General features: G+C 51.2%; 4 protein-coding genes across 4 annotated transcripts; 2 read left to right on the forward strand and 2 right to left on the reverse strand.

Annotated features, from left to right (window-relative positions):
- Positions 1-812: 812 nt before the first annotated feature.
- On the reverse strand, positions 813-2,185 carry M436DRAFT_67737 (uncharacterized protein; the record flags this gene model as incomplete). Its single annotated transcript, XM_013567578.1, has 2 exons — positions 813-1,084; positions 1,165-2,185. 2 exons carry the CDS (start codon positions 2,183-2,185, stop codon positions 813-815), a joined length of 1,293 nt encoding a protein of 430 aa, XP_013423032.1.
- A 1,082-nt stretch (positions 2,186-3,267) lies between these two features.
- Positions 3,268-5,925, reverse strand: M436DRAFT_57492 (FAD/NAD(P)-binding domain-containing protein; the record flags this gene model as incomplete). The annotated part of the gene is made up of 8 exons (XM_013567569.1): positions 3,268-4,045; positions 4,115-4,273; positions 4,324-4,885; positions 4,941-5,004; positions 5,052-5,374; positions 5,424-5,692; positions 5,747-5,832; positions 5,884-5,925. Coding segments are annotated over 8 exons (2,283 nt in total), but the record flags the coding sequence as incomplete, so codon positions are not given.
- Positions 5,926-7,140: 1,215 nt separating this feature from the next.
- On the forward strand, positions 7,141-8,253 carry M436DRAFT_76582 (uncharacterized protein; the record flags this gene model as incomplete). The annotated part of the gene is made up of 1 exon (XM_013567617.1): positions 7,141-8,253. One exon carries the CDS (start codon positions 7,141-7,143, stop codon positions 8,251-8,253), a length of 1,113 nt encoding a protein of 370 aa, XP_013423071.1.
- Positions 8,254-9,730: 1,477 nt separating this feature from the next.
- M436DRAFT_57415 (WD40 repeat-like protein) lies at positions 9,731-11,188 on the forward strand (the record flags this gene model as incomplete). Its single annotated transcript, XM_013567553.1, has 2 exons — positions 9,731-10,002; positions 10,144-11,188. The coding sequence occupies 2 exons, from the start codon at positions 9,731-9,733 to the stop codon at positions 11,186-11,188; spliced, it is 1,317 nt and encodes a 438-aa protein (XP_013423007.1).
- Between the last annotated feature and the right edge of the window lie 3,179 nt (positions 11,189-14,367).

A 14,367-nucleotide genomic window follows, 5' to 3' on the forward strand; every position in this document is an offset into this window, starting at 1 on the left:
TGACTAGATTTCGCCTCATAGCGAGGGGTCTGCTGCCGCAGCGGTATTCGAACAAAGAAGCAGATCTAGCTAGACATTAGGAATGTGAAAGAAAGAGTGTGTTATACAGGACGTGATGAGCAGCATTTCCAGTACTCCAGGCATTTGCTGTAGGCCTTGGGCATCGCTGGCGAGTGCATAACGTTTACAAGAAATCAATGGTTCGTACAGATGAATGAGAATCAGGAGAGTAGCCTGAGTGGAAAGTAGCCATCTCCTACCCGTCTCGATACCGGTTTCCCAATTCTGGAAGACGAAAAGCAGCATCCGTCGGATCAAATCCCAAGCACCTAACTTTTGCTTCGCCTCAGTACCATTGGCATCATCACAGTCTTCTCCAGTGAACTCTATCCACGCAGCCGATCATGTCTCGCATCTCCTCCTCATTATAGACATCGATCTCTGTGGCGTCCCAATACAAAAGAAACATTAAAGCAGAGACAAGCCCAGAAAGAATTGCGCAAAAGCCAAGAACGGAATAACAGAACAAGGAAAAACTTGAATACCCCATCACCACCGTCAACAAAGCTTTGCCCTGGACCAAGACATCTTTTGCTGATGTTGAAGCATCGAACCTCCTCTCCTTCTCGTTGTGAGTCAAGATGCTCCGATCATTTGCTTCAGTGATCGATTCGGTGCAGCTGATCATCGATTCGTGGTTAGGCGTGCTGTTTCTCCCAAAGCATGTTCGATCTCTACCCAAGGTGACAGACAGCTTGTGCAGCAAGACCAAGCAAGGAAGAAGCCACCATCAAGAACACTCAGAAGACGTGCTATGACATATGAGCTTCCTCCCAATCTGAAACAGGGGTGAACTCAGACACATAGCGATCGATGACCTCCTCCGGCGTGCCATCTCGCTCCAAGAAAGCACGGAACTCTCTCTTGTCCTTCGAAAACCACCAGGCGTTGGCAGCCATCTGAGCCATGTCGTCCTTCTCATCAAGGCAGGAGTAGATCCAATGGAGCTTGGGAGCGTGTCTGTCGAGATCTTGGGCCAACTGGTCTGCCCAGTCCTGTTTCACGAAGCCCTGGTGCTGGCGCCCTGGAGGGTCTGGAGCTTGGGCAATGAGCCGAGTACACTCGCCAGGATCTCTGGGCTGACTCTGTTGTGATCAAACAAACTTCTCTGCTGGCCGTTGTGGAACTGAAGAGATTCCAAATGCTTCAGCGATTTCATGTACGAGAGGTCGTGATCAGTCAAGGGGAAAGAGGCAGATTCAAAACTGAACGACTGCAGAGTCTTGACCTTTCCAACAGCTGGGAAGACACTTCCACTTCTTGAGATTACGAGCCGGAGTGTCTTCAGTCGCTGCAATTGCGGCAGGACTATACTGGCGCCGTCTGGGGTGGCGTGCAGCGTGAGATCGAGCAGGTGGCGGAACGGTTGCTCGATTTTCATGATAGTCGAAGCCAGAGACAGGTCGATGACTTTCTGGATTTCCAATGTTTCGATAGATCGGTGTTCAGCCAGAGCTTGGAGTGCGTATGGGTCGATCAGTGGTGCAGTGTGGCTACTCAGGTAGAGCATCTTGAGCTCTTTGCAACTGTTCAAGACTGCGACAAGGTGTTGGGATGATGCGTCCCCAATTCGAGCACAGACTGACAACTCCCGGAGGTCGAGGCAAGTGCTGAGGACTGGTAGAAAATTGTCTGTTGAGGGAAGAAGATCATGAGGCCACCATCTATCGGAGCCAATGTCCAGATACTGCAGACGTGGACCTAGCAGGCGTCCTACACAGGCTTCTACATGAAGGTATCCTTCGCTATGAAGAACTCCGGTAGTCATCACAGTAATACTTCGGAGCTGAGGGAATTGGAGAACCGGAGATACACGACGCTGGCCGGTGGGCTTGAACCTCATGGTTATGTGGCGGATGTGGTGAGCAAGCGACTGTCTCACGTAGTCTGGCATAATATCCAACGTATCCAGCAGTCCTGGAGCAGCAAGGTCATTTCTCCAGTAGAGCCTCTCAGCCTGATCAGGGCCACGGCCGTGTCCTTGAGCGATGGCGAGAAGGGTTCCTCTATCACGCACGAGGTGTGAAAGGAACTTCTCCCAAAGCTCGTCGGGGACCCGGTCCGATGGCTTAGTGGCGCTGTCGAGCATGGTGTCTACCGTGCTAGTCATGACGCGTTGGGACATTGCGATTCTGGGGTATCGTGTTGGTTGGAGGAAACAGTAGTCAAAAAGAGGCGATGTGGTTGTAGGGAAGGAGTATTGATTTGTTGTTACTGCTGGTTGTGAATCACTTTGCTCGCGGATATTTGTGGTGCAGTGATAGCAACTTCGGGATGTTGTGCTTGTCGAACAGACTAGCGGTGAACAACAGGCGATGTGATTGTAAGAGAGGAGTATGTGGTTTGTTGTTGTTGCTGCTGCTGATGGTGCAAGCGCTTTGCTCGCGGATTTTGGCGGTGCAGTGGTAGCTGGCTCGAAGTGTTGCAAGATTGAAGGTGCACGTCAAACTGTAGTCAACGCGCGTTGTTCTTGCGTTGATGAGAGAGGCTGATTGCAGGAGTCGTGATGGTAGTCCTCAATGTTGCGATGGGCAAAGAGATGAATCAGAGTATGAATATGCTGTGCTTTGTTATGAATTGCTATGCCGAAACTTGATGCCCCGACGATACAAGAACTTGATTTCGATTGTAGTCGTCAATAATGCGATGAGCCCAGAGATGGGCAAGAGAACGGATGTGTTGCGAGTGGTTTGGCGGAGAGACGCTGCCGCAAGAGCCTGACGCAGACGCGTAGCGCTCAGGCGGTGACAGCGAAGACGTGGCTCCAGAGTGACAAGGGAATAGAACGATACTGATGAAAAAGGATGTTGATGCAAGACAAAGGATGCTTGAGTAGACGAACAACAATGCGCGAGAGAAAAGTCGCGTGGTGTTGATGAGAAGATGGGTTCTTCTGGCAGCTTTAACTTACGAATTTTCCTAAGCCATGACATGGTGCCCACCGTGGGACACACCCGACGAGTACCAAGCCTCCGTCACCGAGAGCATACTCCTCCTTCGCAACGCCTCCATCGTAATGACTGCAATGTATACCAATTGCTGGCCATGATCACGGCTACAGCACTGATTGCACCTGTTCCAAACCATCTCTTCAATACCACCTCCCCCGACCAACGTCATCAACCCTTCAACATTCCCTGCATGATGGACTGGATCATGTAGCAACGATTCTCCATCATCCACCTCATTAGTCAATCTCCTGTTGCCCTACTCCTTCCCCTCGCACACACCTCTTCTGACCTTGTCACTAGTCAAGGCACCTTTATGCCTCTTCTCGGTGATGATATACTCTCTCCACAAGAAGCCAGCGCCGACCGCACCACCAGGTCCAAGTACGACGGTAGCAAGTGCTGAAGCAGCCAACACAGTAAGCCAACTCTGTGTCACAATACCAGCGACTTTGGCGTCCCAGACGAAGTACAGGAGCCAGAGGTAGGTAGAGAGGATGGCGATGAGGTAGTTGTATTGCAACAAGTCGTATACCGGAGTCAAGGCGGAGGTGGAGCTGAAGTCGGCCAAGGTTGTGGTGATATTGTGCGCCAAGAAAAGTCGTGAGAACGAGACGGGAGAAGCGCAGAGGGTGTAGAGCCAGAACATCGTTGCAACACCAGTGGGAACCCCGATCGTGTATCTGAGGGTAGCGACATCTCTCTTCGGCCTCTCAATCTTATCTTGATCGGCGGTGTCTTTCCAGATTTTGCTCATGGCAAATTGACCAAGCGAGAGTGTGACCGGAAAGTATTGCCAGAGCTGCAACCATGTCTGACGTTGACTGACTTCGGGCAACAACCAGACTTGTATCAATGGAAGATAGAAAGTCATGAGCAACGACGGGAGAACAGCTTTCGTATAGTGCATTTTCGTCAATCTCATGTCAGTGGACTTGAAAGTGTCGATGGGGGTGAGCACCCAATGCACGAAGGAGTAAAGAGGTGCAACTACACCGAGACCTCTACGTTGAGCAAGGACGGTGAAGAGGAGGGGTCTACAAGTTGTTAGCGATCGGATGGAGGGTTCTGGAGGTGAGCGAAAATATTGGTAAGGATAGACGTACAATTGAACTGGCATCAGAGCGTTGCAGCAGCGGATGGCTTCGATGGACCAGATGGAAAGGACGACGCCGGAAAAGCTGAGGAAGTTTGTGGTGAGCATGTTGGTGGCAGGATGAACATTCGCAGATGTGGTTGTGTAGGTGTTGTTCATGGATGCCGAACTGAGAAGAGTTAGTGACATTCAGGGAATCAGAAGCATCGAAATACATACCTGTTGAATTGTCCACCAAAGCCCCAAGGAGATGTGGTCAGAGAGGAAGGCATGAGTCTAGCAGAGTACCAAGCAGAACTGGCAAGACCATCGCCACCGATACCGACAACAGCACTCGAGATCTTCCAAGCGAAAGCGAAGACAGCCAGAAAAGGCATCGCAAGCGCCGCTCTCACCAGCAAATTCTCCTTCATGCCTTGCCCCTGCTCAGGATTGAACGGCATCCAACCCCTCAGACTTCCCTCAGGTAGCGGCAAGTAATCAATCGCAACCGCGCCGACCGTAACATCAGACGTCAAATTCTCCAGGAAATCACCCATGTAGTTCAATCCGTAACGAGCAAACAAGGCATGTCCCCAAGTTGCTAGTGCTTGAACATGGGTAAGGAAATTTGAGGCTTGGATTGCAGCTGCGGCGCGAACTTCGCGTAACTTTTGGTATGAATGCAGGCAGGCGACGACTTGGTCTTGAGTTGGGCGTTGGCCATTGGAAGTATCTGAGAGCTTCTTGATCGAGTTTGCGAGGGCGGCGGCGCTTTCGATTGCTTGATTGCCGCCGAAGCCTGGGATGTTGTTAGTCTGTTCGGTGTTTTCTGAATTCAGCCTTGACAAACATACCAGCGTTCGGTGTCATCTTGTGGGCAGAGTCACCAAGACAAGCTATGCGACCCCACGTCCAGATCTGTTCCCACTCAGCGGAGCATTCAATATTGGAAGAAAGGGTCATACCTTGTAAGTAGCAGTCTCGATGCCGACGAGCGTACTAGAAACGCTGTTCTTGTGCAGATCTCGAAGGAGGACCTTGTCAGTGACTTTCATATCGCCATGACGCTCAGCAAACTCGATCTTGTCGGCTTCAGTATATTTCGGGATGTGGGGGTCTTTGTAAGTCTTGTTCATCTTCTCAAAGACAAAATAGTATGTTCGGTCGTTCTTGCCGACTATTGCCATGGTGCTGCGTTTCTCGTTGTATCCCACGTCGATCTCACCGGCGGGCAGGCCAGAGGACGAAGAGGCGATACCGTAGAGACATTGGTACTGGCTCTCGAGAGCTGTTCAAACAGTCAGCTTCAGTCGGAATGCGGTATCTCGGTGTCATACAGCTTTTGTCGTTCTTGACCAGCTCAGGGTCCTCTTCATCGGCAAGACGCCACATCTCGCTTCTTGCTTTCGAGTTGACTCCATCTGCGCCAGCTAGTACATCGCCCACATACGCACTGCCATCTTCACAGATGACTGTGACACCGCTTGCGTGTTGACGGACTGTCGTGAGGTTCTTGCCGACTAAGACCTTACTCTTGTCTTTGAGGTTATCGTATAGAACCTCAAGAATGTTTTGTCGGTCGCTGAATGCAAAAGAGTAGCCGCTTCTATCGGCAAGGTCAATGATGCACTCCTGAGAGTCAGAGTGTATCTACGCATACCTGGCCTTTGCGAGTTGAGAAACACTCGAAGGTTTTGCCAGCAGTCGACCATGCTGGTCACGGTCGTGCACCCACTGAACTGGCTCCTGCTAGGGTCAACACAGCTTTCGTGGCGATCAGTCTTTCAGAGAGCGTACCACACATGCGTAAAGAGCCTCTCTACAGCCGAGTTGATCCAAAATCTGCGGTCGATCAGCTCGATGAAATGAGGCATCGATGTGACGGCGGCTTGACTGACTCTGCAGCCGTTGGACAGAATACCGATAGAGGCGCCAACTTGAGGTGCTATCTCTTTTCTCCGTTCGAGGAGAACATAGTCGATGTTTGCTTGCTGTTCAACGGTCATCAAGTGATCATCAAGACTCTGTAGAAGACGCACCTCGAGAGCATTTGCGAGCGTGAGACCAGCGATACCACCACCAGCGATGATGATTTTCAGAGAGCTTGTCATGATTCAAAGATAGTCTAAGAGGATTGCGAGATCGAAGGGAGCGGACAGAAATCAAGCATATGATTTGAGAGTGGAAACGACAAGGAGGATGCACAGAGATATAGAATTGGGTGACACAGAAGTGTCACACACTGATCGACACAGCTTACCTCAGACTCGACGGGAAAGGATAATGATAGTGCTAGGGACGTTTTGACAGCGCTTACCATATGCTTGTATGACACTCAGCGTCTGTGTCAAGTCACCGAGACAGGCAAAAGGGCGAGTTCGGATCTAACTTGGACTGGTTTGGGGTGTGGAGAGAGTGCATCTCTAGCGTGGAGAATGGTGATGGATTTGATCAACAGGAATCCTGCGAACTCAAGATGAGACGCAAGTTGCAGGAAGGAGGAGCTCAATCCTTCGGTGGAGCTTGACCGGTGGGAAGCACAGGCACGACCATGGCATCGTAGGCGAACAGGTAGAAGCGCATGACAAGGTCTCTGCGGACGAGCTCGAAGAGCTGTGTACTTGCATGCAGTAGCCAGTCGCTGGTCAGCGATGATCAGGTCGAAGACAAATGGTTTGAGATTGCGCACAAGTCGAGTCGCAGGCTGGGCGGAGAGAAAGATGGCAGGTGCGGGATTGATGCCGGGTGCCAAGAGATGAAAGTTGGGGATCGGAGTTGGACGCGTCGTCTCGGCCAGCGAGCGGCACGGAAGTCGCGACTGGGAGGAAGCAACTGCCTTGTCTGGACAGCAGAGAAAGAAAGAGCGAGCGAGTCTTCTGCATGCAGCAAGAGCGGTGGATATCGACACTGAGGAAGGAGCTGCTGCACGCGTCCATCGCACCCCCCGAGAGTTTCCACACCAACCCGCGACTCTCCATAGCCGTCACAAAGTCCATCAACTGCGAGGTCTCCCTACCCATCTCGACAAGCCTCTCCATACCAGAAACCCCTACCATGGCCGACCTCTCGGCCCTGACCGACTCGGCTGCTGAAGCCTTGCCTATCGACGCTGCCGACCACGAAGGCGATGCGACCGACACCAACGACAACGACAACGATGGGGACAATGACGGCGACGGCGACAACGACGCTGCCCCATCAACGTACAAGGTCATCTGTGAAGCTGCTCCACCAGAGCGACGCTTCCCCTCGTTCGAGGCAGCGATAGAATTCGGCAACGCATGGTCGCGCGACAGCGGCTTCGACCTCGTCCGCATCAACAAAGGCAAGCAAGGCCGCAACCCCCAAGGCGTCACATACAAGTTCCTCTGGGAGTGCAAGCGTCATGGCAAGCCTGCAAATACACGCAAGCTGACTCCGGACCGCCGACAACGCGCTGCTCGAGGCTCGGTGAGGATTGGCTGTCGCATGCGCATCGTCCTCGTCGCCGTCGAGCCTCAGGTGCCTCAGGGCGAGTGGCAGATCAGACACTGCGGGCGCAACGGCCACAACCACGGCCCGGACAATGCAGAGTCGTTCCCGGCCGTCCGCCGTCGCACTCGCACACACGAGATGGATGTCTTCATGGCTACTCAACTGCGTCAAGGGCTGTCGAGGTCGGAAACGCTGCAGCTTGTCCGCCAGCACTGGCCAGACGCCCTCGTCACTCGTCAAGACATTGGCAATTTTGCAAAGACGTTTGCCCAGAAGATTGGTGCCTCCTCCAGACTGACGCCTGAAGCCACTCCTGACAACTCGCCCATGCCGCCCGTGCCTACTGCGAACGCACAAGTCATTCCTAACCCACCTCTGAATGTTCACCACGCCCAGATGCAGCATTCACAAGCCCAGCAAACTCTGGCTCACACTCACCAGCACCCCATGCAACCACTAGGAATGCCCATGCAACAGCCAAATCCCGATGCCACTCGAGCTGCCTACCAGGCTGGCTATCAAGCTGCCGTTGAGCAACACCGCATCAACAGCGATCTCAATCACCGTGTCGAGGCTCTTGAAAGCTCGATACAAGTACAAGACCGCATCGCCTCGCTCGAACAAACCGTCAACAACTTGACTCAACTCATCATGGGCGGTTACATGCCCCACATCCAGCATTCCCAGTCTTGACCCTCCAAACCCCTCGCCTCGCCAAACTCTGGGCGCCTAATCGCTATCCTGCTTCACATCCCTTGTTTCCCATCCTCGACCTCATCTGGCATCTGATATCGTGAACACATGTCGGCTACCGAAAAAAGTCTTTTCGTCGCCCGAACTTGTCGAGGTGATCATCGAGCAGCTCGAGTTCGATCGAGCAGCACTCTACTCGGCACATCTCGTCAACACCACCTGGGCGCACTTTGCCAGAAAAGTCCTCTGGCATAATGCCCCCTTTGTATCCCTGGCTTGCGTCGATCTTTGCAGGCCACAATGCTTTGCAAATATGATCGAGAATTCTTGCACATGGAATCCGTGGTTGCATGCTGACCTCCACACGAGGACAAGCTCGCTCTTGGGCAGACTGCATAACCTCGGTAGTCTCGTCATTGTAGAGATCGGCTGTGATACCCAGTTTGGCCGGGAAGAGATTCACGATGGCCCATTCACGGATGATGATATTGAAGCCATGACATCTGGGCTACCTCTTCTCCAACACTTCGAGCTAGACATGCCTTATAACTTTTCGCTACCATCGCTCACATCACTAGCAACGAATTGTCCTGGACTCGAGTCCTGCCATCTCTCGCTCTCTATCCCTATAACAGCCAGGGGAGCCCAGGAAGCACCCAACTTTCCGCAGTTGGAGTCTTTCATTCCCACTTCAGGGAAGTACATGGATAAATCTGGGGGTACCGAGCATGAGACCGAGTGGTTGAGTCCCAGCACGGAAACGAAACCCACGATGAGTTTGATGGATGAGATTGCGGTGGTTCCTACTCATATCGACATTGTTCTGCGGCATTGTCCAAGGCTTGAGAAGTTGCATCTCTATCTGATGGATGATGGCAAGGAGGAGATTGAGCAGAGAAGGCAGAGAATGGCACGGAGCGCATGATTAGAGAATGTTTTGAACGATGAAACTGGAGAAGGCAAAAAGGATGGACAATGTCTAAGGATGGAAACGAGTCGTTCCGCTGGCTATAAACTGTTCCTGCTTACCTGATGTCCCTAGACTCAGAATGCCTTCGTAAACCGGAAAATCAGCACGTGCATTCTATCTGTTTTGCTCTATATCCTGTCTCCTGTCCCTCTGAGTGCTTCTCGATTGATTTTTTCATAGCATCATAAAGACCACCACTGCCACCACTAGTACTAACGCAGATCTGACATCTCCCAGCTTTTCTTGCATGCCTTACACAGACCATGCTTCTGACCGTAGAGCCACCAAAATGAGCTGTGCACACGATGCTACGTCATGGGTTGCCTGCCAGGAACCATAAATATGAAGCGAATAATGTGTTTCGAAGCTTCTATTAGAGATGGAAGATCGTTTTTATAGTGTCACTATGACGTCACAATGGACGTGCGGACTACGAAAACGACTCTCCCAAGGACTTCTGCATTCAATCAAGCCAACAATCTGTTATCATTGGGCAACATGCCTTCAATGAGCAGACAAGAGTTCCTCGCGGACTTTGTCTACAGCGTTCGAAAACAGTTCAACGTCAACGGCACTCCAGCATCATGGGCACAAGGATCCAAGCCAGCTCATCGGTTCTGGGGTGACGAAGACAGCGCAATCGGGATCGCATATTCTAGCCATGACCACACAAATCACCACTACGCCGTCAGTTGCGACGCGAAACTCGTTGCCGTTTGTGGCGGGTTGAATGTCAGTATATACGACATTGCGACCCAGGAACGACGAGCTCAGTTTTGGTGTCCGGAGAACTCGTCTCCGAGGATGAGATTCCATGATTTGAGTCGTGAAGGTGGAGGATATCTTGTCATTGTGGCGACCTCGGATCGAGGGGGCTTTAACGACAAATTGAACTTCCTAGAACTAAATTCTGATGGGAGCATGTCGATCGACCGGGCAAATCTCATGGATGCACCAAGTCTTGTGGACGAATCTCTTGCACCCATCGTTTCTCAGATCACTCGTACCCACGGACCCATGGATTCAGTGATCCAGCCTTTACTGCACACGCTGCGTGAAAACTACACCAAAGCTCTACAGGATCTACAGGGCAGTCTGCTATTCGCATCCGTCCCTCACGTCGACGGCAAATTATGTGGTTCGCGAGACTCCAGCTCAAGAGGAAAACACTTTCTATACGTAACTAACAATCACGGTCTTCAACGCGGAGGACGTCCACTTGCAGAGCTTCCGGAGATTGTGGTATACGACTATGCTTTGAAGAGTACAAAGTTTGTTTTGGCTGGTCATGGAGGATATATCGTATGGACTAGCTTCAGTCCTGATGGCCGTTATATTGCTTCTGCGTCTCATGAAGGTACTTGCAGGATCTTTGACAGCACGACAGGCGACTGCAGACACAAGGTTGACTTGATGGATGGCCAATGCTCATCAGGAGCCTGGTCGCCAGACTCACAGCACATAGCCATCTGCGGAAAGGACAAGCGAATAGCTACGGAAACTGGAGTTGCTGCAAGTCTTCTGGTGACTGTTGTGATCTCCGTCGAGACAGGCAAACAAGTCGCGAGTTTCGACCACGGCGACCCATCCTCCAGACACAGCTCCATCGCTTGGTCATCAAGGAACGACATTGCAATAACCCAAGACACAGATATATACTTCTGGGATCCCTTTTCGGACAACACCATGCATTCCTTCTCCATCGATGTCGAGGGTCGCATGCTAAAGACCTACGCAGGCTTCAGCCAGATCTCTTGGAGTGCAGATGGAAAACGTCTGATCGTCATGTGCGGGGACGGCACGATTGAAGTCTGGGACAGAGATGCTAATGTCAGGTGGAGGGTGCAAAGACCGCAGGGGTTGACGACGAAACGATTTGGACAGGGGTTTCATTGGCTTGAGAAGCTTCAAATGTTGATTTGTTTGAATGGAGATGGGTATTTAAGATCTTATACGTTTGAATAAGCGATCACAGTGTTGATGGTTTCTTCCCCTTTTTACTGATCTTCCGAGCGGGCACGCAAGGCTCGTTGATATAAGCCTAACCTTGAGGAGTCTAGATTGCGCGCGCAACTGCCGAGTTCAACGCGACTGAATAACCTCCTACATCCAGCTGTGCATGCAGCGACATGCATCCTCGTGTATACAAGATGCGCAGCGACAATGACGACTACGACGAACCAGAAGTTGAGGTGAGCCGGCTGATGGTGCGCGGATAGCAGGAAGACTGACCGCTACACCCTGCTAAACGTCGAATCCGAAAGACCAAAAAAGAGCACGCGAGCACAAACCCCTCTCGTTCTGTGATTTAGCTACAGAGCTCTGTCTTCGGACATCCTTCTCGACTTGCGAGACTGTTCAAAGGCAGTCGAAACATCGATTTCGAAGCCGCCCTCTCCATATCCATCGCATAGATTGACCGACTTCTGAAGCTTCGGCGCGACCGCACTCAGAATTTCCACCACTCGGTGAGCGGACATCCCTGCAGACTTGACAAGCTCAACCCTCATCTCCCTCAGATTTCCAAACAGAGGGGTTTTCGGCCCTAAAGATTGCCGCACAGAAGTCTTGTCTATGAGTTCAATTATTCTCAGGTTAAGACAGAAAACCGAGATTGTTTGCAATAGGTGGTCTGGAAACCATTGGCAACCTGCATCGATGGATAACTCCTCTAGATTCGTCAGTCCAGGGAACATCTCCGCTGCATCTGATTCCGTGAACCAATTGCCGGGCCTGTGCAATTCTTGGTCCTTTACTTCATCTGGATCTAGTTTGATAGTCATAGGAACTAGACCTGTTGCTGTCATCTGGACGGGACCAATGCAAGGGTAGCTGCTTCCGGAAACATAGCAAGATTTGAATGCACAGCTGAGCCGTAAAGTGTTGAGTCGAGACAGAGAACCCAAGACAACATAAACTCTCGCCGGGACGATTGGCTCTACCCCATCGTCATCTCTTTAGAAATCAAGCACCCGTAGCTACGTCATGGTAGAAGGGTCGTTCGTACATAGCCCAATCGCATACAATCAAATGCTCCAAGTTAGACGAAAGCCAAGTCCAATTAGAGTCTTTTTTTTTCTTTTTCCTCCGTGAGGTACTGCCCCAAATCACCCTCGCTATCGATGACCAGACTTTTCAATTTCGGGGATCGGAATTCATGAGACATCCTGCAGCACAAAGGCCAGTGATTGAACATGCTCAAATCAAGTAAGGCAGCCCGTGCTGCGAATGCCTGTCGACGAGCAAGAGGCGCTTTCGCGATCGCGCTGGTCGTCCTGGTATTGCGACCTAGTTTGAGGCTGAGGGTTTCTTTGTTTATCGTCGGCATGGGGTCGCCACGATATAGTATGTCCAGAGCGGGGTCGGTCCATGAGCTGTGCACACGGACGCAATGTGCCAGACTGACCAGCATATCGAGCACCGTGGTTGTCATGATCAAGCGAGTGATACATTATAAATAGACGTGGGGGTATGTTGGTGATGTGATCCTGCAAGCGATTGATCGGGGATGCATGTTTGCGAAGCCCGCAGTATCTTGGAGAGTTGGTCTTGACAACGACTCAGTTGGGAACAAGATATTCAGACTCCTGTGAACGATCACGCAGCCCACACTGTCAGAGCGCGAAAGAAGTATAAGACACGAAAAGACATTCGAAACCGTTGCTCTTCACTGAAGGAGCATTGGGACACAAGATATCGGGCCAAAACAGCAAAAAGTAAAAATTCCGACACGGGGAATTGAACCCCGGCCTCCTCGGACCTGATCGTTCATTAAGAACAGTTTGAGAGCGAGAAATCCTAGCCACTAGACCATATCGGATATGCTGCAGATATGCTCATTTTCGAATCATATATCCAGATCAGATGGGTAAGGAAGATGGTCATGCGGACGGTAAGACCCTGATTGCCACTAACAACTAATATCGCATAGCCAGTCGTCCTTGTAGAGCTTCTATCAATTGTATTTCTTGGATACTTAGCCTCTGACACATATGTTGAGCTGATTTATAAGTCCAGTCCGCTCAAGGGTCGTCGTCAGTCGTGTTATGGCAGCAAATCTTCCTCACGACATGCAATCATATGGAGCGTTTCTCGGGCGCGGCTTGTCTGGTCCAATCTCCGAAGCAACAAGCGAGCTGGCAATCGCAACATTTCAACCTGACTTGTTGACAAAGTGTCTTCCATCTAGTGCGTTGATATCTGGGAATCAAGGAGTTGCATAGCATTCATCATCATCTTCCGCCAGGAGAAGGACAAAAGACATGGCATGTTCTTGCCAAGATTCACAAGCACGGTCACGATTTGTTGGTCGCCAGGGGATCGACTTATCCATCCCGATATATCAAATACTATGCAGCAAGCATGACGAACATGGCTCTGCAAGGACTCGTGGCGTGTCGGGGGGTAATGGTAACAGAGACTCCTTCGCAACATTTCGAACGGTCTTATCAAGGCTTCGCAGTCCACCTCGATCAATATCAGACCTCCGCACGCCAAATGTCAAAGTCAATCCGGAGACCGCAGTCGCCTCAATCGCCGCGTTCGCTGAGTACCAAGCCTGAAGACTTCGAAAGTCTTTTGACGGCTTGATCATTGCTTCGAATGGTATGTATGTATGTGCGGAGCAGACGCTGCGACGCCTTGCGGCCAGCGAGAGACAGAATAGGAAGCTGATAACATGCACTTCCTTGTGTCCTATCGGCCCGCTGATTTGTCTCGTCGGGCCGTATGACCTTCTCCTTGAGGCCGAAGGCGTTTTTGCAGGCGTTCGTGCAGGCGTTTCCCCCAGTTCTCGACCCCGCGAAGAGTTGAAGAAGGGCCGAATGCCTCACATCCACAACCACCTTTCAGCCGAGGTGCCAACCGCCTCACAAGCTTTCGCACGCAAGAGAAGGATATTTCCTGTTTGCCAAGTCAGATATTTGAGAAACACGAGATCGAACGTCCGCAAATAGCTGTCTCGTGCTGAGAAGGTTGATGAAGAATTTGCAGATAAACTTCTTCTGGATCAATTTCCCCAGGAAACGGCTGGTCGAAGTGCGAACGTCTGGGGCCGAAGCTGGATGCCTTTTTTGGAATCTCCAACCCTTTCTTATCTCCCTGTCTCGCATTCTCCATCTTCACAACGGTCTGACACGGCTATC

Source organism: Aureobasidium namibiae (assembly GCF_000721765.1).
Source record: "Aureobasidium namibiae CBS 147.97 unplaced genomic scaffold scaffold_24, whole genome shotgun sequence".
In the NCBI taxonomy this organism is placed as follows: Eukaryota; Fungi; Ascomycota; class Dothideomycetes; order Dothideales; family Saccotheciaceae; genus Aureobasidium; species Aureobasidium namibiae.